The sequence below is a fragment of the Tyto alba genome, unplaced genomic scaffold, assembly GCF_018691265.1.
Source record: "Tyto alba isolate M040663 unplaced genomic scaffold, T.alba_DEE_v4.0 Super-Scaffold_8, whole genome shotgun sequence".
NCBI lineage: Eukaryota > Metazoa > Chordata > Aves > Strigiformes > Tytonidae > Tyto > Tyto alba.
This window is the reverse complement of record NW_024881329.1, coordinates 23,610,834-23,630,608: the sequence shown is the minus strand read 5'-3', so window position 1 is coordinate 23,630,608 and position 19,775 is coordinate 23,610,834. Positions and strand designations below refer to the sequence as shown.

The following is a 19,775-nucleotide window of genomic DNA, read 5'->3' as shown; positions in this document are numbered from 1 at the left end:
ACAGACCCCAGCCCAGCACCCCCAGTTTAGCCCAAGACCCCCAGTCCTGCCCAGCTCAGTGACCCCAGCTTAGCCCAGTGACCCCAGCCCAGCACCCCCAGTCCAGCCCAGCACCCCCAGCCCAGCCCAGCACCCACCAGCTTAGCCCAGTGCCCCCAGATCAGCCCAGCACCCCCAGTCTAGCCCAGTGACCCCAGCTTAACCCAGTGACCCCAGCCCAGCACCCCCACTTTGGCTCAGTACCACTTCAGCCCAGCGACCCCAGCCCAGCACCCCCACTTTGGCTCAGTACCACTTCAGCCCAGTGACCCCAGCCCAGCACCCCCACTTTGGCTCAGGACCACTTCAGCCCAGCGACCCCAGCCCAGCACCCCCACTTTGGCTCAGTACCACTTCAGCCCAGCGACCCCAGAGCCACACTCCCAGGCCAGCACAGACCCCCCCCCAGTTTAGCCCAGCATCCCCAATCCCCCCCTCCTGGGGGGCCTCCATCCCCCCCCCCAGCAGCAGCCCAGTACAGCCCCCCCTGCCCCCCCGTGACACCTCCAGAAGACCAACCCTGAACCCTCTCCTTAATTACCGACTAACGAAGACCCTTGTCCAATTAGCAGCGAGTTCTCCCTTATCTAAAGGCCCTGAGGGTTTGTAGAAGCACAAGTGAAAAATATGCACAAAATCATGTAGAAAACACTAAAACCTGGCGTTTTTCAGCTGTGCCCTGACAGTCCGGGGCCCCACCAAGCCCACCGTGGGACCAGGCCCGGCTAATTAACGGTAATTAAACTTTGATGACTGTTGCCAGGTCTGGTTTCAGTTTCAGACTTTGGGAAAGTCCCATCACTGCCGCAGGAGGGTGTCTGGCAACCGGCTCTGGAAATAAATCTGAATGAGTTGTAATTAGTTGAGTAATAATGCTAATTAGTTGGAATTAGCAGCTCAAACCCAGTCTCTGCCCCCCCAAGGTGTGAGCCGTAGTCTCTTTATAATCCACAGCCCAACGAATACTTGGATAAATGGATTTTTTTATTATTATTAAAGCTGATCCTGCTGAGCAACGGGGATATTTTGGTACAAAATTGTCCATTTAAGAGAAGCGTTGGGGCCCCCCCTCCCCATCCTCTAATCGCCACGACGATGCTCCCGAAGGAAAAGTGGACGCAGGGGCCGGCTGGAAAATGGTTGTACTGGGATAGAAAAAAAAAAAAAAAAAATTAAAAAGCTCTGCTGGTTGTGGGACCATCAGGGAGAGGGGGAGAGCTCTGAGCTCCAGCAAAACCAACTTCTGAAGGCTGGGGAGCGGCTGCCCCCTGCGCACAGGGTGGGGAAACGCGTGGAAATAGAGGGGGGGGGTCCCGTCCCATCCCCCCCTGGATTGAGGGGAATATCCAGGGATGGGTGTTACCTAACCCAGGGCAGCACAGAAAAAACAGCTCTGAGGATTCTGGGGGGAGCTGATGGTGGGTTCCCACTTCTGCGAAAAAAAAAATCCTAAACCCCTTCACTCTGCTATTGAGGCTAAGATTTAAATTAAGGATGAAAATTAGGGATGATGATTAAATTTTAAAATTAAATTGAAATTCTAAAATTAAATTGAAATTGAAATGGAAATGGAAAATTAAATTGAAATTTAAATGGCAAATTAAATTATAATTTTAAAATTAAAATTTAAAATTAAAATTTTAAAAATAAATAAACTAGGAAAATTAAATAAACTAATTGTGACATACTTCTATATATAAACCCAGATATAACATACATTATCTCTCTCTCTCTCACTCTCTCTCTATATATATGTTTTCATTAATAGCAATTTCATAGTAATTTATAATAAACCCCCTGAGCCCCAGACCTCCACGTCCTGGCGTGGGGCAGAACTGTGAGGACCCCCCAGGCTGCCAAGCCCACCCCTCAGCCCCAGGTTCTGGCTAACGAAGCCCCTTGCCCAATTAGGGCTGATTTTCCCTTTTCTAAGGGAACTGATGGTTCGTCAAAAGCAGGTGAAGCTGGGGCTGGCGAGGGGAGGGGGGGGGGGGGGCACTGAGCCCCCCTCCAGCCACAGTAATAAAAGGGGAGGCCAGACCCAGAGCGGCTGAGAAAAATAAAAAAAAATAATAAAATTCCCAGAGAGGGGGGAGAAAAAAATACAAGGAAAAGATGAACTGAGCTCAAAAGCACGGTGGGGGGGGTTTGCTGCAGAGCGAGCCCCCAGGGTCCCAAATGCCCCCCATCTGCTCCGAAAAGGGCTGGGGCAGGAGGCCGGCGCAGCCCTAACGAGCCCTCGGCTCGTTACCACCGCGGCGGGAGGGTGAGGGGGGTGGGAAAGGGGTGTCGGTGCAGCCCACCACAAGGACCCCAAATAAATGGGGGGGGGGTGGGGGGGTGTTGGGAAGTCACCACACCGAGCAACCACGCATTCTTAGATCACAGAGATGGAGGAAAACGGCGACGTCTCAGCAACCGGGATTTAACACCTAATGCCGCGACCCGGCGCAGCAACCCGGAGCCGTTAGAATCCTGCTCCGCTGCATGAAAACCGCGGAGGCCGCTTTCCACTCGCGGAAGGGATTTACCTTCCCCGCCGAGGGCTCAAAGTCTCCGAGGCCCGAGCTGAGGCTTCGCTTGAGCCCTTGGCTGCCAGCCGAGGGGGAACTGGGGGTGCAGCTTTCGCCCTCCAAATGCTGGGGTCCCTGTGGCTCGTCCTGAGCCAGGCAGAGGCCCCGCGTTCTCCCAGCCACCTCCTTCATTAGCCGGCGGAATTAAACTCCCTTTTGCTAAAGCTTCGGGTTGGGCTCAGTTTGGGGGGGGGGGACACGCACACGCACTCACCATTTCCCAGCCAGCCGGCTGTTCCCCTCCCCGTATCACCCCAGAGCCCACCGAAAGCCGAACGGAAAACACCCAGAGGGTCCTGGAGCCGGGGCTGGACACACAAACCCAACACACCTCTGGGTATAAATTATCTCACCCGCCCCAAGCGCATCCTTAAGTCAAACCCTTTTTAGATCGGGGCCAAACCCGCGGTGTCCGCTGGCATCGCAGAAACCAAGGGGAAACGGGCAAATTTAGCGAGGTGGCAGCGCTGCTTCCCCAGCGGGTGCGTGGGGAAGGGGCAGGCAAGAGAATATTCTCCTACGGGGAAATGTGCCCCGATCTCAGCCCAACCCCACGAGCGGGCGGCAGGGCGGGCCCGGCCGAGACCCCACGGACTTACCCCAAGTTCAATTCCGAACACCCAGCCGGGCACGGCGCAGCCGCGGCCAAAGTCCTTTCAATTCACCCTCTGTCTGCTCTTAGATTTCTTAAAAGGGAAGATAAAGCGTCAAAACAGGCGTCGGATGCACCTGGCCAGCGCTACACTCACCCTCACCTTGTGGCTTAACCCCTCCTCAGCCTGGGAGAAGCACCCGGAGACCCAGGCCCCCTTCTCCGGCCCCAAGTATTTCCCTCTTGGCTGGCTCTGTGTTAAGAGACCCCCCCTAAAGAGGGAGGGGAAACAAAGCCCTAAAACGGCCGGCGAGGCCCTACAGTCAATGGGGAAAAGGAACAAATTTAGGTCCGTTGAGTATCCCCCTCCTCGCTGGCGCCACAGGGAGCCGGGGCAGGTCCCTGCGGGCTCCGACGCCGCAAACTCCCTCCACCTTCCTCCCGTTTTTATTACGGCAGCCAGGCGTGACGGGAACGCGCAGCTGCACACGACAGGACCGAGCCAGTCAGCTTTAGTCATGTCCCAGCCCCAGGAGTAACCCCCCAGGGTCCCCAAATATCTGCCTGCGCCGGCTTGGAGCCCGGAGGCAGGCTCTGAGGATGACTAAGGCTTCAGTTTGAGCCAGGGATGAAGGATGGTGAGGATGGAGAGGATGGAGGAGGTCAGGCCGCACAGCCCCACAAAGCCCGGGTTGGTTTTGTACAGCCCCAGCTTGTCCAGAGGGATAAAAAGGTCACAGGCGTTTTTCACCACGTCCAGCAGCAGAGGAGGGTTGTTCCGGAGGACGTGGATCAGAAGTTGGAGCTGGATCTGCAGCCTCAGCCCCAGCTGCTGGAGCCCGGTGTCAGCCCGGAGCTGGCAGCCGTTCCCGGCGCCTTTCGCTCGCTTCCCGCCCGCCTCGCGCTCCATCAGGATCCGGATCTCGTAGGCATCCCGGCTCAGGTTCACAACGAGGGCAAAGAGGTAATACCTGACAAAGAAGGGAGAGGAATGGGGCAAGGGGAGAGCGGGCAAACAGTGCTGGGGACCGCGGGCTGCGATACCGGGAGCCTGAAGCTGTTTCCGTATTGGCCACAAAAATAAAATGTCCTAAAACCCCCGTCTTGTGCAGAAAGAGCCCACATTCTGCCGAAGGTGCCCACCCCTGCTGTCAGTACGGTGCAAGGAAGGGAGAAGCCCCTGCATGCAGTGCTTGGGGGGCAGCTTGGACCCCATTTTCCACTCCCACGCCGTGGGGCAGCAAAAGAGACGCGAGAAACCTGCTCGCCCCAGGGTGGGTCACAAACCCAGGCTGGGCCAGGAGCAGCTGGAGAGCAGCCCCAAGGAGAGGGACTGGGGGGGTTGGTGGGAGGAAAACTGCCCCTGTGAGCCAGCACCGTGCGCTGGCAGCCCAGAACCCACCCGTGCCCTGGGCTGCAGCCAGAGCAGGGGGGGCAGCAGGGCCAGGGAGGGGATTCTCCCCCTCTGCTCCGCTCTGGGGAGACCCCCCTGCAGTGCTGGGGCCAGCTCGGGGGCCCCCAACAGCAGAAGGACACAGAGCTGCTCGAGCGGGGCCAGAGGAGGCCACGAAGATGCTGGGGGGGCTGGAGCAGCTCCCCTGGGGGGCCAGGCTGAGAGAGTTGGGGGGTTCAGCCTGGAGAAGAGAAGGCTCCGGGGGGACCTTCGAGCGGCCTCCCAGGGCTTAAAGTGGGGGCAGGAGAGGTGGGGAGGGACTCTGGATCAGGGGGTGGGGGTAGGATGAGGGGTGATGGTTTTACACTGAAATAGGGAAACTTTAGATTAGATATTAGGAAGAAACTGTTCCCTGTGCGGGGGGTGAGGTGCTGGCCCCGGGTGCCCAGAGCAGCTGTGGCTGCCCCCTCCCTGGAAGGGTTCAAGGCCAGGTTGGACGGGGCTGGGAGCCCCCTGGGCCGGGGGAAGGGGGCCCTGCCCGGGGCAAGGGGTGGCACTTGGGGGGACTTTAAGGTCCCTCCCAACCCAAACCAATCCGTGATTCTATAACTGTGTGGTTCTAAGGGTACCCGGGAAGCTGCCCGAGCCCCTCACCTGAAGGACCGCTGGCTCCACTTCTCCTGCTCCACGCTGGGCACCAGCCCCGTCTTCCCTGCCCAGAGGACGTTGTCACAGGCGAAGTACATGGCCCTGTTGAGGTGGCTGAGGGTGACACAGAACCGCAGCACCATGTCCGACAGGTGGATGGCCCGTTTCGCCGCCTCCAACGCCTCGGCCGAGCTACCCAGGCGTAGCACTGCAGGACAGACGGACAGACAGACGGTCACCAAACGCACACAGAAAGGGGGGGGGGGGGGGGGGGGGGGCGCTGTTTTCCCCACCGGCCCCACTCACGCTTGCGGCCCAGGCTGAGGTGAGCTTCCAGCTGCTGAAGGCTGGCCAGGACGCCGGCGCTCGCCCCGTTCCTCCGCAGCGCGTCCCCCGCCAAGGCACAGGCGTACTGCGCGGCCCTGCAAGAGACACCGCGGCGTGAGGAGCCTCCGTGAGGCGCCCTGCCCCGGCGAGGGGAGCCCCAGCAGCCCCACGCCGCAGCCTGCCCCACGCCCCACACCTGAAGAGCCGCTCCTTGGCCTGGCTCTGGGCGCTGAAGCGCACCCAGCCCTCCATGGCCGCTCCCCGCTGCGGGCCGGCGACCGGAAGCGGAGGAGGGTGGCGCGGAGCCGCTTCCGGAAGCGGCAGCGGGGCCAGCGCCGCCTGGCGGCCGGCGGGAGGACAGACGGCCCGCGCCTTTGGTTTTGCCATTTCCCGCCCCCCAGCCGTGCTGCTTTGCATTTTGATTGGTTCTTTCCTCTGCCATTATAATCACCCCTGCAGCACGATTGGGCGGCTGTCCCTCCAGTCCGCACCCCCCCCCCCCCCCGCGTGTGATTGGGGTAAGCAAGGAGAGCGCGGCCCTCCCCGTCCCCGAGTTCTGATTGGTCACTCCTTCCCTCGGCCCGCCCACCCCCCCCCGAAGTTCTGCCCTGCGATTGGCTTTCTGCCCGCTGTCACCGCCTCCCCGCCACCGCCCTCCCCCTCCGCGCCGCCATTGGTCGGCCCCCACTGCCGTCCCGCCCCCTCCCTGAGGTGATCTCCACGCCCATTGGCCCCTCGGGCGGTGAGTGACAGCGCCCCCGCCGCGGCGCTCTCCCTCGGAGCGGGGCTCGGCGGCGGTGATGGAGTCGGTGCGGGCGCAGCGGCTGCAGCCCGGGGTGGGGACGCTCCGCTCCCTCCGGCCCGGCGTCACCGGGGCCGCTTCAGCGCCGCCTCCCGCCCCTCCGCCCGCCGCCGTGGCGGCGCCGCTGCCCGCCGCTCCGCCCCCGACCGGGCTGGGGCTGGGGCTGGGGCTGCCGCCGCCGCCGCCCCCCCTGGGGCTGCAGGGACCGGCCGCGCCGCCGCCGCCGCCCGGGGCCGGGCCGCCCGCCGTGTTGCGGGAGGCGGTGGAGGCGGTGGTGAGGAGCTTCGCCAAGCACACGCAGGGCTACGGCCGCGGTGAGCTGGGGGGGGCGGGCAGCGGCGGGGCGGGCCGGGGGGGGCTGAGGGTGAGGGATCCGGAGGGAGACCTTTTGCTTGTGCATCGCCCCTTCTCTCCCCGTTTCCCCTGTGTCAGCCCCTGCCCCGGGGCTGCCCTCCCGATGCTCTCGCTCGGGGCTGGCTCCTCTGCGGCTTGAGCTGCTTTCTCCCTCCATCTTATTCCCCATCGCCCCTTCCTCCCCAGGGATGGGAGCAGCGTCTCCCCAGGGATGGGAGCAGCGTCTCCCCAGGGATGGGAGCAGCATCTCCCTCCTCCTGCGCAGTCCCTATCCCCAGGGCTGGGGTTCGTCTTTGCCCCTTTTCCTCCCCCCCTCGGTGCTGGAGCCACAGTGCCCTGTCTCCCATCCCATCGATGTAAGGTCTGGGATCTTCTCGGGGTGTTTCCCTGTCAGCTCCCTCTTTTCCTTCCAGCCTTGTGTCTGAAACTCTCCTGTCGCAGCCCTCCTTCCCCATTAATTCTCCCTCATCTGGGATCCCTGTTACAACTCATTTTCTTTGGTCTGCGCTACCCTTCCCTCTTCTGTATCTTCTCCAGCATAAGCTTTAAGGTGTGAACTTTTCCAAGACTTTCTTCCTTCCCTGGAATTCGCCTGGAAGCCTTATGGGGTGAGGGCTCTGCTTCCCTTGGCTTCCCACCACCGAGCTTCGAGCACCTTTTTCCCTGCAGCTCTATGACTTAGAGAAAAGACGGGAATCGAGAACCTCTCCCATGGCCGTATATTCCCTGTCCTTGTGGCTTTCAGCTGGTGGTTTGCCTGTATGATGGGCTGTAAGGGTGCCCAAGGAGGCTTCCTTGATGTTGTTGATAGGTTAGATATGAGTAATAAGCGTTTTGTGCCCTTTGTGGAGAGTCTGCCAGCATCTGCTGCTGTCTCAGCCCTGGTGCTTGGGATCCCCTGGCTGTGCAGAAGGAGCTTGTATGGTTTGGGCGATGTTAAAGGTGAGCGTGGGGAGGGAAGGAGAATCCCCGTTCTGGCCCAATCTGTCTGGGACTGCTCGCGCCAAAAATGGGAAAGTACATAAACTAAAAGTGAGTAAAATAAAACCGCAGAGTCTGTGGTTTCTCTGGGTCTGCCTTTTCCCTAAGGAGTCTCATGGTTTCAGGGGTCAAGCTTGAGAAACACTCACAGATCTTCATTTTCTTAGAAAGCTGTGTGGCCTCTTAAATGCAGACTTTTGTTTTGATGGTATCAACTGTTTTCAGATACCTAATTTGACGTGTTTTTTTGCTTTTGTAAATTAGAGAGAGAAGACAAAGTAGGAGTAGGCAAGTATATAGGTGACCATGAAGGAACTTGAGCTGGGCAGACAAGTGGTTTAAAGCTGAGGAAGTTTTCTACTTGTGCTGTAGCTGTAACACATAAACGTGTGACAAAGTTAGAGAAGGTGGAGGATGATTATTTTTCAAAAAAAGTTTTCTAGATATTTTTAAGAAGGAGGATTGTTCTTGTGCAGTAGCAATTTAGTCCCTCTATATATAATTCCTTTACTTCAACTTGATGTCAGGACCAAAAAAAAAAAAAGCTCATTTCTTTCAACGAGGGCAGCAACGAAGAGGGCTCCACTTGGGCAATCCTTGCCCATTCCCAGTAGCTGCAGTTTTCCTGGGACCCCCCCTCAGTTCTGTGCTCCGCACGGCTGCACCTTGTTGATGAAAAACTGAGGAAAAATCAACTTTGGAATCTGCTGGTGCTGGAGGAGGCCGGTGCGGGGGTGTTAAGTACTCCACCACGCTCCGGCACCGCGGGGCTCCAAGTATTGCATCAGAGGCACCCGGTCGTGCGAGAGCCCCCGGAGGAGTCTCAGATCTGTGTTTCTTGTACACTCCTCCTTATTTAAAAAAGAAAAAAACCCAAAAAGTACAGAAGCAAGAAAAAAGGTTAAAGCACATATTTGACTGGCCCCATGATGGAAAGAATCTTCCACCCCACCCAAAAGGAGACACTTTGCAACTATTTTGAGTTCCCAGCTTCTTCCGGCTACGGCAGCAGGTCCAACAGAGGCGGTCGGAGGCTTCCAAATGGTGAGTCCTTGGCAGCCGGCACCACCGGCGTGCAGGGGAACTGCTGCTCGCCTGGCTCCGGAGCAGCTCAGCGCCATGTGGAATCACTTACTCTTCTGTATTTAATATGCAAGTCAGATGTGCTATCGTATACACGACGCCGGGATCCGGGGTTATGCTCCAAAGCAATAAACAGATATGACTGATGGTCAGAGCAGGCTCTGCTTCGTGTCTCCCAGCTTCTCTTCATCTTTGCTTGGAGTGGCAAGTCTAAAGGGTGAGACTCTGACAGGAGCCGCCCCGTGTGGGTTAAGCTGTGCTCTGTAAATTTGCAGGGCTCCCCCACGCAGATGGGTGGCAGAGTTTCTCTAGGGGAACGGCATTTCCAGTTCCTGCCCTCAGAAATGCACACAAGCAGCTCAAATGGTATCGGCTGATGCTGACAGGAAGAGTTCCAATGTTTTGAGCTGGTTCTAATTGCAGGCATTTAAAATACCTTTCTTTACACGTCGGGTTTCCCTTTAAACACGACCTCGTGCAAGGTGCAAAGATAACGTTATTTCTTCAGCAGCTTTACCTGCATTCAAACCATCCGGTCGTTTTTCTCTCTGCCCCCTCCCCAGACTGAGCGTTGTCTTTTGTGTTCCGTACGGGATTAAAATCCTTCAGGGTGCAGAAGGCGTCCCCGCATTTGAGGACTATCCTCTTGCAAACGTGAGACGTAACAGGATTTAGGATGCTTTCTGTAAATGAAAGCAAACTTTCTGTCTCCTGCTTCTTTCCCTCACGTCGCTAATTTGTGATTTAATAGGAAGAGGGGGGTGAGGGAGCAAGGCTGAAAATCATCGATCCAGGACTAATTGAGGCTAAAATTTCGCTTTGGATTCAGCACGCTGCAACAGTCAGCCAGTGTTTGTCTGCTACATACGGCAGGCACAGCATTGTAGCCGGAGCTGTGCTGGGAAGGAGGGGGCAGACGGGCAGATCTCCGTTCGGAGCAACGCGGTTTGCTCTCCAGCCCTATAAAAGCAGATTGTTCTGAAGTATTTGCAGAGTTTCAATTAAGTATTTTACTCTCTCGTCTCCTAAAACCACCCTGCCTGTGGCAGCTGGAAGGGTTGAATCCAGTCTGGGGGGAAAAAACCTCTTTTGGATGCATCTCAGCTGTCTGACCTATTGCTCCAGTCACTAACGAAGTACCCGGCCAGTGTCTGGCACAGAGGAACCCTTGTCTTGGACTGAAAACACAACTCTGCCCGTGCATGTGTCGCATGGTGTTTCCTCATTAACCTGCTCTTAATGCCAGCTTCTCAGACTTCACTAAATTAAAGCAAGCTATAATAATTTCTCTGAATTTTCAGAGCAATTCCATGTGTCATGAGAATTTGCGTTGCCTGATGTAGCTCAGCTTTTCTCTGCAGTTTCTTGTGTGGTCGCTGCTGCGAAGTCTCAGTTGCCTCGTGCCAAACGGTCCCTGAAGCCGTTAGTGAATCGGGCATTGTCTCCCCAAATCCCTGGGGGATTATGTGCATGACTGATGCTGTCCCTGGGAAGGGAATCTGCCTGGATGGAGGGGAAGTCTGGCTGGGTATTGGTGCACTGATGAACTGGCAGGGAACTCTGTATTGTTTGTATGGCTTTTTGTTAAGTCTTCAGTGGAAAATTGCCCCTGTCTTGCATGTTTCATCAAAAAAAAGAAACCCAAACTCAACCAAATTAAACTTGAAAATAATCCAAAGCGACTGCTTTATGAACAAATGCCCTGAAAAGCCTGTGGTTGAAAGAGAAGGGAAATGCTTAGTGAGGAACTACTGTGGTAGTGACTCCTTGCCTGGCTTCATCTTACAGAAAGCAATAAAACAAAGCAAAAGGCTCAAGCTCGCCGTCTTCCTGAAAGCTGAAAAAGTTACAGCGCTGGGTGGGCACTGAAAAGCTAAACCAGGATGACTTGTGGGCTTGGCATCGCACGGTCACTCGTGGCCTCAAATTAATCCCCCTTTTCTGTTTTACCCTGGGAGCCTTTGAGAACAGCAAAGGTGCTCTGCCTCCCTGCTTTCTGCGTTGTGTGCAGCTCCTCACAGGAGAATCTGGGAGGGGATTTGGGGGTTATTTTCTCATTTTAATGAGCAAGCGAGCTCTGCGGTAGTGTCCTTTTAACAGCTTGGCGTTAGTGAGGAGTTGCTGTAATCTGTTTTGCAGATTGCCTTGCTTCAAAGCAGTTGCTGAGATTAGAAAGATTTAGAGTGCTGAGGAAGAGCTGAGGGCAGGCTTTTCCTACAGCTACCTGTCAAACTCTACAGCACAGAAAGAAGCTTGGAGCAAATTAGAGTGTTAGATGCTGTGAGTTTTGTTTTTCTTGCCCAAACCTTGACGAAATAAAAGGTGGGTAAACTTAGAACAGCTCGGAGGAAGTTCTCACGGTGCTGGGGATTCACAAATTAAGAGAGCGACAGGACAGCTGGCTCTTTGTTACAGCAGACACCCCTAGTTCTTGCATGCATATTAAAATAAGAAGAATTTAATCTCACAGGCTTGGGCTACAAGCCGGTCGCCGCGAGGGCTGTGTGCGTTGGTTGCCTGTGCATGGTGTGGACTAGCTGCCCGGTTGTTAAAGCTGGGCAAGTGCCCAAACCCCATGTAGCAAATTTGGTGCTCCAGAAGAGGTGCCCGCTTAAAACCAACTTCTCCTGAAAAGACTGTAATTACCAGAATCAACAAGGGTTAACGTTTTAGGCTCTGGTTTCCTAACTGGGATGGAAAACCCCCTTACTGTAACAAAGCTAATCCTGGCTTTATCCTGTGATTCACTGTTTGGTTATATGTCCTCCCCGGCCGAATGGTACAAACGAGGTTCTCCGATCAGATGTTTCCATTCTCCTCCATGCAGTTGCACACGCTCTGCGTGACGGTTAAATACGCCCACGCAAATTACAGGGAGTTCTGCCAGGAGGCAGCTTTACACCTCAGGTCGCTTCTTGTGCCTCCCATCGGGTTGCCTGGAGCTAGGTACGTGATGTTCAGCATAAAGGCAGGTGGTTTCTGCAGGCCTGACGGTGCACGCGCAGGTCAGCTGCTTTATTTTTACCTTAAACATAAGAATGTCAATATTGAGGATCAGCTGAGGCAGGCGAGCAAACCTGCCGAGCCTGTTGGCAGCCCTCTTACGAAGGAAGAATGCCTCGCTGCCCTTGCAGCCTTTTCCAAGTCCTCTTCTGGAAGCTTTTCCCTAAGTTTGTCGGGACGGGAAGAGCTTTTCTGTAGGAAGCTTTCTTTTATAACTCGGCGGTGCTCCTTCCATCCCCCTTGCTGGGAGAGGCGTGCTCGTGTTGACATCGTGCACCTACAGCTTCCCTTGAGGCAGGTGGTTTTTAATAAGAGACGTAACTGGGCTCCCTGAGCAGGGCCCTGCTTGTGTAGGTGGGAACACACTGACGTTTATGCCGTCCCGTTTCGGGATGCGGCCACTCCTGGCGGCTGATGCCTGAGGAAAGCAGCTTCCCAGGCTCTCGTTTTGTGTGTCTGAACTCGGTTTTATTTCTGTTTCCTCAGTGAACGTCGTGGAGGCCCTGCAGGAGTTCTGGCAGATGAAGCAGTCGCGCGGAGCCGACCTGAAAAACGGAGCCCTCGTGGTGTACGAGATGGTCCCTTCCAACAGTCCCCCGTACGTCTGCTACGTCACCTTGCCGGGAGGGAGCTGCTTTGGCAGTTTCCAGGTACGATTGCCGGGTTGGAAGCCGGCCCTGCGGTGTAGCTCCCTCTCCAGAGCAGTCTAACTTGGGTGCCCTGAGAATCCTTCCCCCCCAGCATTAGTGCTCAGATACCCCTCTGCACTGGGCACATTTTCCTGCTGATTTGAAGCATGAGAGCGACATGGGTCTGACTGTAACCCTCCTTAATTTTGGGCTGGCTAGTAAGTCTTCCTAATTACCTATAAAACCCCACACAACTTCAATCCAGGAAGGTCGGGCTGTACATTTTACTCTGCTGTATGTACTGTATTCCCTACACGCGACTGACTTGGACCTTAGCAGAGCTGAGGCCAGATATGTGCTCTCAGAAAAAAACTGGTAGGTTGGCTGGTTTCGAAATTTGGTCCTCCTTCCCAGGATTAAGCAGTGGGACGTGTTGACAGGATGCAGCTCGGACGCACTGATAGAGGAATATTTCCCTGCAAGGGCTCCGGATTTGACCCAGAGCCTCTTCTCAAGGTGCCAAAAGACTTTAGAAATCAAATCATAACATTGGATCAATAGTTTCTACTCTCTTTCTGTTTAAAAGGCAAATGTCCAACCCAAATACCTCACCCGAAAGATTAAGGTCCAAAAATCACAACGGGTCCTGACTGCATCTTGGATTCCTTTGCTGTAGTGGCTTTAGGCAGTTACTCTCTAGTCTTGGTTTGAAGAACGTATCCAAAAGAAACAGTTCTAGCAGCTCCACGCTCTGCCCATCCTGAAGAGCAGTCCTTGTGCTTACGAGTAATTTGGTTACGTTTTGGTTTTAAGCTAATTAATTTTGTTGACGAGCTGATCGGTGGCGTTTCCTGATGCAGATACTATGTGCTGAGTTCAGCTGCCTGCCTAATTTTTGTGTTTAGCGTGGTTGGGATAGCTGTGGTTTGAAACCAGCTCCTAATGATTTCAGGATGTCTGAGAGCACGACTTTCCAAAACTACACAACACTGCCACCTAATTCCCATTTCGTGTGTCGGGGCCGAAGGGATCTGGGCCATCTCGCTGTCTTTCTGTCCTGACGGTGTTTGTCTCTCCTCAGTTCTGTCCAACCAAGGCTGAAGCCCGCAGGAGTGCTGCGAAGATTGCGCTAATGAACTCGGTCTTTAATGAGCATCCCTCCCGGAGGATCACGGACGAGTTCATTGAGAAGAGTGTTTCGGAAGCCCTGGCATCTTTCAACGTAAGGCTTGTCAGTGCCCAGACGGCTGCAGTCGATGGGGACGGACTGACTGGGGAAAAAACTCAAATCGTGGGAAGAGAAGTTTTCTTTTACATCTGGAACTCTTTATGGCAGGGTTTTTTCAGTGACTTCTGAGCATTAAAACTTGATCTGTAGCTCTTAATTCTTGTTCTCTTGCTTCCCCTCCCACACAGTCTCACACTTCTTGAGTTTGATCGTGCTGCCCTCGGCTCAGGCAGGGTGGGATAGTAAGACGGAGCTGTTGATTCACATGGCCCTTCTGTGGCCAGACCGTCACATTGGCTAGCTTTCTTTAAACCAAATGTTTTCCAGAAACTTTATTTCTAGCAGCAGGAGCTGTGCATTCTTCTTTTACTGCTCTAATTATACCTTATCCTGGAGGGAGTTCTTGCTGTGTAGTCACATGGTGCTTGATGGTACCCAGAGTATTGTAAGAAAAATTGCCATCATGGGCTGCAGAAAAAAATCCCGTGGCACTGTCAAAAGCAGAGCGGGCTTTGTTACTCCGGGAGAGCTGTAGTGAACGATGCAGATATTTGAGGCTGAATTAGACAGTTTAGTGCGTCTGCCAGTGTCAGGCTGTCCTCCTTAACCTGACCTGGAATTACTGAAGTGGAGGTGACGTAGCACAAGTGGCAGGTTCCAGGTGAGCCACGCTTGGTTGGGGATCACAGCTCTTGTCTGAAATGTCTCTTGCAGGGCAATCGAGAGGAAGCTGATAATCCCAACACCGGGATCGGGGCTTTTCGCTTCATGCTGGAATCCAACAAGGGAAAATCAATGCTGGAGTTCCAGGTATTGTTCATAATTTAATGACACGGCTCGAGGGGTGGTTGGTTTGATCTTTCCGCTACATCTGTGGTGCTTTATATTCAAAATAAAAGTGGGGCGTTCCTCTTACAACACAGTTTGGGATTGATGGCACTTGCAGGTGATGGTATAGCAGCAAAATTCTTGGAATTGGGCTTGTCTCTGTAAACGCTCTCTGATAGCTGCATGCCTCAGTGAAAGGACTCTGCATTCTTCTGATTGCGTGTTGGCAGTGACGTAGCGTTTAGATAACTGGCGCCGGAGGTCCAAGCGCTGCCTCCAGGTACCTGAATTCAGGGCATTAAGTGAGCTGTTTCCTTTGTGTTTTTTATCCTCTCCCTGTACAGCGGGAGAGGCCTCGCTTCCCTTAGGAAAGCTGGTGAAGATCTTTCATCCAAAGACATTTTGGTTGTGGAATTAGGAGCCTTGATTACTGTCGTTACATGCCCTCAAACCACAGTGTTATCTGAGCAGTCTTCCTATCCTACTGAAATATGCTCAGTCTGTCTCTCGTTATGACAAAACATCTGTGAAATGAGAAGCACAAACTGCTGAGGGAAACTGCTATAACACTTATCAGTTCTGGTTAATGGAGCAGAAGGAGTCCGTGCAGAACAGATGACTGAGAACCGAGCTGGGCTTTATTCCAGCCTCTCGGAGGAAACCGCTCCTACGAGCAGAGCAGTCTTCTTTACCTGCACAGTACCAAAAAGTACAGACTGCTGGGGGAAAACGCTGAATTCTGCATGTGACTTGATAGCCTCTGAGCACGCTCCTCCTTGCCAGGCTGGATGCCTGTCCCTGCACATACGGAGACGGCGTTAAGACGGTGCTTTGAGATTCGTGAGTCCTTTTCATTGAAACTTGGGCTTCAAAAGGAACTCGAGATGGTTCTTGTGCAGACAGGTTGACTCTAAGTGCACCAGCTGGAACTGGGTTTTTAGAAGAGGAGAAGCCAGACCATCACTCTGCTCCAGACAGCGGGGCAGGGTTTGGATGCCTCTCAAAGCAGGTGCCTTGAGTCTGTAGCGTGGCTGTATTTGGGGTTCTTTGCTGTAGGCAACCTTTTCCCAAAGCTGCCTTCTTGCCTGGCTCGTTTCCCTTGAATGGAAATACTCTGCAGGAGGAAGACAGAAGTGTTTATATTAATGGGCCTGTTTACACAGGGTGACTCTGTTATGTATATTCCTTAGGCTGGGTTTGTGTTTGGGAAGCCTAACTAGTCGCTGCAAGTTCATGGAGAAGAATCTGTGTGGCCTTGAGAGAGAAATGTTTGCTTGGAAAACATTGGGTTGTCACCCTCTCCGGGTGGTGGTTTGGCTTGGAGGTTGCGAGATGACAGGGTCTTGCTTGCAGAATCCCCAGATCCCTGGGGCAGAGGGGAAGCACCAGCGTCTCTGTCTCCTCTGTAAATCCACGCGCCTGGCCGGGGGACGTTTGTCCGGTGGGGTGAGCCGGGCTCTGCCCTTGCACCCTGGCTCCGAGGATGGTGGTGGTGCCTCCGGCCTCCCCCGCTGCTGCGGTTTTCTCCTCTTTTCGATAAATCCGAACTCGTGAATGCTGGAAACCTTTTGTTTATGGACTCTGGGGCTGCAGCCGTACCCTGCGAGCCTTGTGATTGCAAAGGACCGGGGGTGACGTTGCAAAGTCCTCCCCGGCTTCTGGCTCCCGTAGCGAGAAACCGGCTTGACTCCTCGTCAGGCCGCGTCCCGGTCCCCGCGTTGGCTCGCAGCCCTGACCTCCTCTTGCCGTTGCAGGAGCTGATGACCGTCTTCCAGCTGCTGCATTGGAACGGCAGCCTCAAAGCCATGCGGGAGAGGCAGTGCTCGCGGCAGGTGAGTCCGGGCCTCCTCGGGGCGTGTGGGGGTCGCACCAACCCGCTCCCCAAGCTCCCCACCCTGGCGAGGAAGCCAGATGCGACGGAGCGACGTGCGCCCCGTGTAGCGACTTGTCTTTTCCTAAGCCGCCCTGCATATCTCCGTTACCACCAGGAGGTCCTGGCTCACTACTCCCACCGCGCTCTGGACGACGACATAAGGAACCAGATGGCCATGGACTGGGTGAACAGGGAGCAGAACAGCCCCGGGGCCCTTTCCAGAGAGCTGGCTTCGACGGAGAGAGAGCTGGACGAAGCCCGCCTGGCTGGGAAGGAGCTGCGTTTCCACAAGGAGAAGAAAGACATCCTGATGCTGGCGGCGGGCCAGCTGGGGAGCATGCACTCCTCCAACTGCTAGACTGGCGTGCGAGTCGTTCCGCTCCCCCAGGCCCACTAACACCTCCACACCGACGGGAGCCGTCCCGTCTCACGTAAAGCATGTAATGCCTCTTCCAGAATTGTGGCCCATTTGCACATTTTAAAGAAATTTTTTTTTTTTTTTTTTTTTTTTAAGAAAAAGCTCCTGTACAGATTTTTAAACCTTTTAATACTTGCTTCTAGACCTACTCCTCGGCCTCCTGTCTGCTAGAGATTTCCTTCTGTCACTGTTTTTTTTAAAGACAGCATTAAAAACGCAGCTTTTCGGTATTAACGCTGAAGAGCTCCGCTCCACGTTGGTACTATATAGTCAGCAGTATTCCGTGAAATGAAATGTAGCCCTTCTTCCAGGAAGCTTCTGTTCCTCAGAGCTGATGCATGCCATGCAGACACCTGCTGCTTTTTTTTTTTTTTTTAAATTTTCCCCCGTTCTTTTTCTATAGTAGAGAGGGGGATCAATCAGAACTCCTTGATAAACACACCAATTAAAAAGCCAAAACAAAACAAACAGCGCATTCTCTTTAACACTACAGTGCAGGCTGCGTGGGGGGATACTCCCAAGCATGTAAAAGGGATTTAAAACCAGGATTTTGTTTTGTCCAGACTTAAGTCTCGAGGTCAGTCCCAAGCTCGGGCAGGATTCGCAGTTCCCCCTACAACTGTCGGGTGGCTGTTGTCTGTTCCTGCTCTGGCTTTCCACTCGTGGGGTAGGACATACCTCGTTCTCTAAATAATGCACATTATAATAAGAGAAATAATAACGAACTCCAAGGCCCTGCAGTACTTCAGGGATTGGACTTGGCAGTTTAATTAGTCTGCAGCAGACAGAGCCTCCTGCTCCGCTCCTTTTCAGTCCTCTTTGGGTTTTTAGGGCGTTTAGCCCAGCCTGGCAGGGTGGAGATGCTGGAGTCCTGTCCCAGGCACCACCGGTCGGTGCAGGGGGATGAAGCGGGCCAGTTCATTTCGCTGGAAATGGAGCGTTGGGAGTTTCTTTGGCTTCCTCAGCTGAGCTGGGGAGATGTGAGTTTTTGAAAACCTTGCACGAAATGAGAGATGGACATGCTGTTCTCTCCGGAGCAGCTTCCAAACCAAATGTCAGACTTGGCCTTTCCAAGGGAGGTTTAAAAAGCCTTGCCAGAGTTTCAGAACACGCTAGCAGTAAGAGGGGAAACTGCTCAGCTTCTCCCTTGCGAACACAAGTCGGTGTTACCCAGGCCCGTGTTTAAGGCTTCGTTAACCAGGCCCGTGTTTAAGGCTTCGTTAACCAGAGCCGTGTTTAAGGCTTCGTTAACCAGAGCCGTGTTTAATCCTTTGAACCAGAGCACAGATCCAGCCCCGCGCAGCGAAAGCCCAGACTAGGGTTTGGCCTCAACTCAACTTGGCTTTTGCCCGACAGATAAAGGGCTCTGAGCCCTCGCTGCGCCCGGCTCCCTCCGCAGCTGTCCCCCCCCCGCCAGGAAACAGGTATTGGGGACAATTCGTAGGATTTCTGGTAGAGCAGAGGGCTGAGCAGCCCTTCTCGCGCAGAGCTTGCCGTTCCTCGAGGAAAAACAGTGCTGAAACAAAAAACGTCGTTATGCACTTTTTTTTTTTTTTTTAATTAATAGTTCCCTATTCTTTATATACCTGTCAGTACTAAACCTATATGATGTGTAGAGTTAAAAAAATGCCCTTTTTGACACTAAAGTGTTCCTACAGCTCAAGTTCAGTCAACAAAACAGCAGCTTGCTGTAGGTAATTCCTGTATCCCTCCCAACTTTTCCAATACGTAGCCCGGAAGAGCCAGCAGCATCTCAGCGGGAATGTAAATTGCGGACAAATTTATTTTTCAGCGTGGCGCTGAGCTTGCTCCGGTTCTTTTCCCCGGGGCAGAGGTACAAAACCTTCTGGACTCTGCTATTTCCACGGGTGGCCGCCCCTCGTGCCCTCCCCTTCCTCGGCACCAGCCTCCCCCGCAGTGTTTGACCGCAGAGGCAGGCGGTATTTGAGCAATAGTCTTTGTTTTGAGACGGAGATTTTAAAAAATTGCATTATCTGTAGGTATTCTAGTTTTGTATTCTCATCCTAACAAGCCTATTTGGGGGGGGGGGGGGGGGGTGTTTATATATTTTTTTATACGCAGCCTCTTTACACAACAGTATTAATGTTTAACGCGTTTATAAATGCGATTGTAAACGGTGTGGGGTTTGGGGTGGGTTTTTGTTTTTTTTTTTTTTTTTTTTACAGGCAATATCGAGACCTTGCATTGGGATTTAATCACGTGCTCTAGCCCGGCACTTCCCCACCTGCCTGTAGCGTTGTTGCGTCGCGCGAAACGGTGATTTATCCGACGGCCTGATCTCAGAACCGCGGGAGCCCCCGCTCAGCACCTCCCTCAGCCCGCTGGCAGAATCCCTCCCTGTTCTTTTGCTCTTCGCGGCGCGCGCGATTTTTTTGCGCCTCGGGATTTTAAGTGATTTTAGCCAAACTCTCCGTGACTCTGTCCTGCGGCGCCGGGTCGCGCAACGAGCTCGCCAACAAACCGCCAGCCGCTCGCAAAACAAATCGGGGAGGGTTATGGTGTTTCCATCCGTCCTGGGAAAGGAAAAGCCGATATTCCGTGACGTGTGTTTTTGGCAATACAGGCACCCGTTTTGAGTCTCCGCTTCCGCTTGGGAGGTGATAAAATGAACAAATCCAGGTTTTTCTCAGCATCCGGAAGGGGGTTGTTCTCCTTGTTCAGGCCACATAGTTAAACGCAAAGCTGAAAGGATAAATCGCCGCACAGCGTTGCGGTTTGTATGTATGATTTGATACAATAAAATAGATTTTGGGGTAGTGGCGGTGGCTTCTCTCTTCTTGATTGGGCGGGCTGTGCCCCTCACCTCTCTTTTGAAGAGTCCCGGTGCAGGGGGGCTCGCACCCCGGGAGCAGCCAGACTGGTGTCACCCCCGGGAGGGGGGGTTGGGGGGTGCGTGGGGGGTTGATTGTGGTCTCCGGTATGGCCCCACTTTGCGAGGGGAGGCGCCCCCGCCCTTCCCTGCATGGCAGTGCGGGCGGGACGA

At 54.1% G+C, this 19,775-nt stretch overlaps 2 protein-coding genes across 3 annotated transcripts; one reads left to right on the top strand and one right to left on the bottom strand.

Annotated features, from left to right (window-relative positions):
- Positions 1 to 3,635: 3,635 nt before the first annotated feature.
- Positions 3,636 to 5,851, bottom strand: PEX11B (peroxisomal biogenesis factor 11 beta). The gene is made up of 4 exons (XM_042784683.1): positions 5,769 to 5,851; positions 5,552 to 5,667; positions 5,252 to 5,453; positions 3,636 to 4,175 (listed from the first exon to the last, which is right to left on the bottom strand). Exons 1-4 carry the CDS (start codon positions 5,822 to 5,824, stop codon positions 3,809 to 3,811), a joined length of 741 nt encoding a protein of 246 aa, XP_042640617.1. The 5' UTR covers positions 5,825 to 5,851; the 3' UTR covers positions 3,636 to 3,808.
- Positions 5,852 to 6,330: 479 nt separating this feature from the next.
- On the top strand, positions 6,331 to 19,548 carry LIX1L (limb and CNS expressed 1 like). 2 transcript variants are annotated; one of them, XM_042784679.1, is made up of 6 exons: positions 6,331 to 6,688; positions 12,282 to 12,445; positions 13,506 to 13,646; positions 14,367 to 14,462; positions 16,235 to 16,312; positions 16,469 to 19,548. In XM_042784679.1, exons 1-6 carry the CDS (start codon positions 6,373 to 6,375, stop codon positions 16,709 to 16,711), a joined length of 1,038 nt encoding a protein of 345 aa, XP_042640613.1. In that variant the 5' UTR covers positions 6,331 to 6,372; the 3' UTR covers positions 16,712 to 19,548. The 2 variants fall into 2 exon arrangements, with proteins under 2 accessions (XP_042640613.1, XP_032852590.1); XM_032996699.2 differs by lacking the exon at positions 6,331 to 6,688 and adding an exon at positions 7,125 to 8,753.
- The last annotated feature ends 227 nt before the right edge of the window (positions 19,549 to 19,775 follow it).

What these genes read in the sequence shown, in the direction of transcription:
- PEX11B (XM_042784683.1), bottom strand. Translation starts at nt 5,824, where the DNA reads ATGGAGGGCTGGGTGCGCTTCAGCGCCCAGAGCCAGGCCAAGGAGCGG. An exon ending in CCTCAGCCTGGGCCGCAAGC is followed by an intron (nt 5,454 to 5,551) that starts GTGAGTGGGGCC and finishes TCTGTCCTGCAG; the next exon opens with TGCTACGCCTGGGTAGCTCG. An exon ending in TGGAGCCAGCGGTCCTTCAG is followed by an intron (nt 4,176 to 5,251) that starts GTGAGGGGCTCG and finishes CTTCTTTGTCAG; the next exon opens with GTATTACCTCTTTGCCCTCG.
- LIX1L (XM_042784679.1), top strand. Translation starts at nt 6,373, where the DNA reads ATGGAGTCGGTGCGGGCGCAGCGGCTGCAGCCCGGGGTGGGGACGCTC. An exon ending in GCTGCTTTGGCAGTTTCCAG is followed by an intron (nt 12,446 to 13,505) that starts GTACGATTGCCG and finishes GTCTCTCCTCAG; the next exon opens with TTCTGTCCAACCAAGGCTGA. An exon ending in AATCAATGCTGGAGTTCCAG is followed by an intron (nt 14,463 to 16,234) that starts GTATTGTTCATA and finishes TTGCCGTTGCAG; the next exon opens with GAGCTGATGACCGTCTTCCA.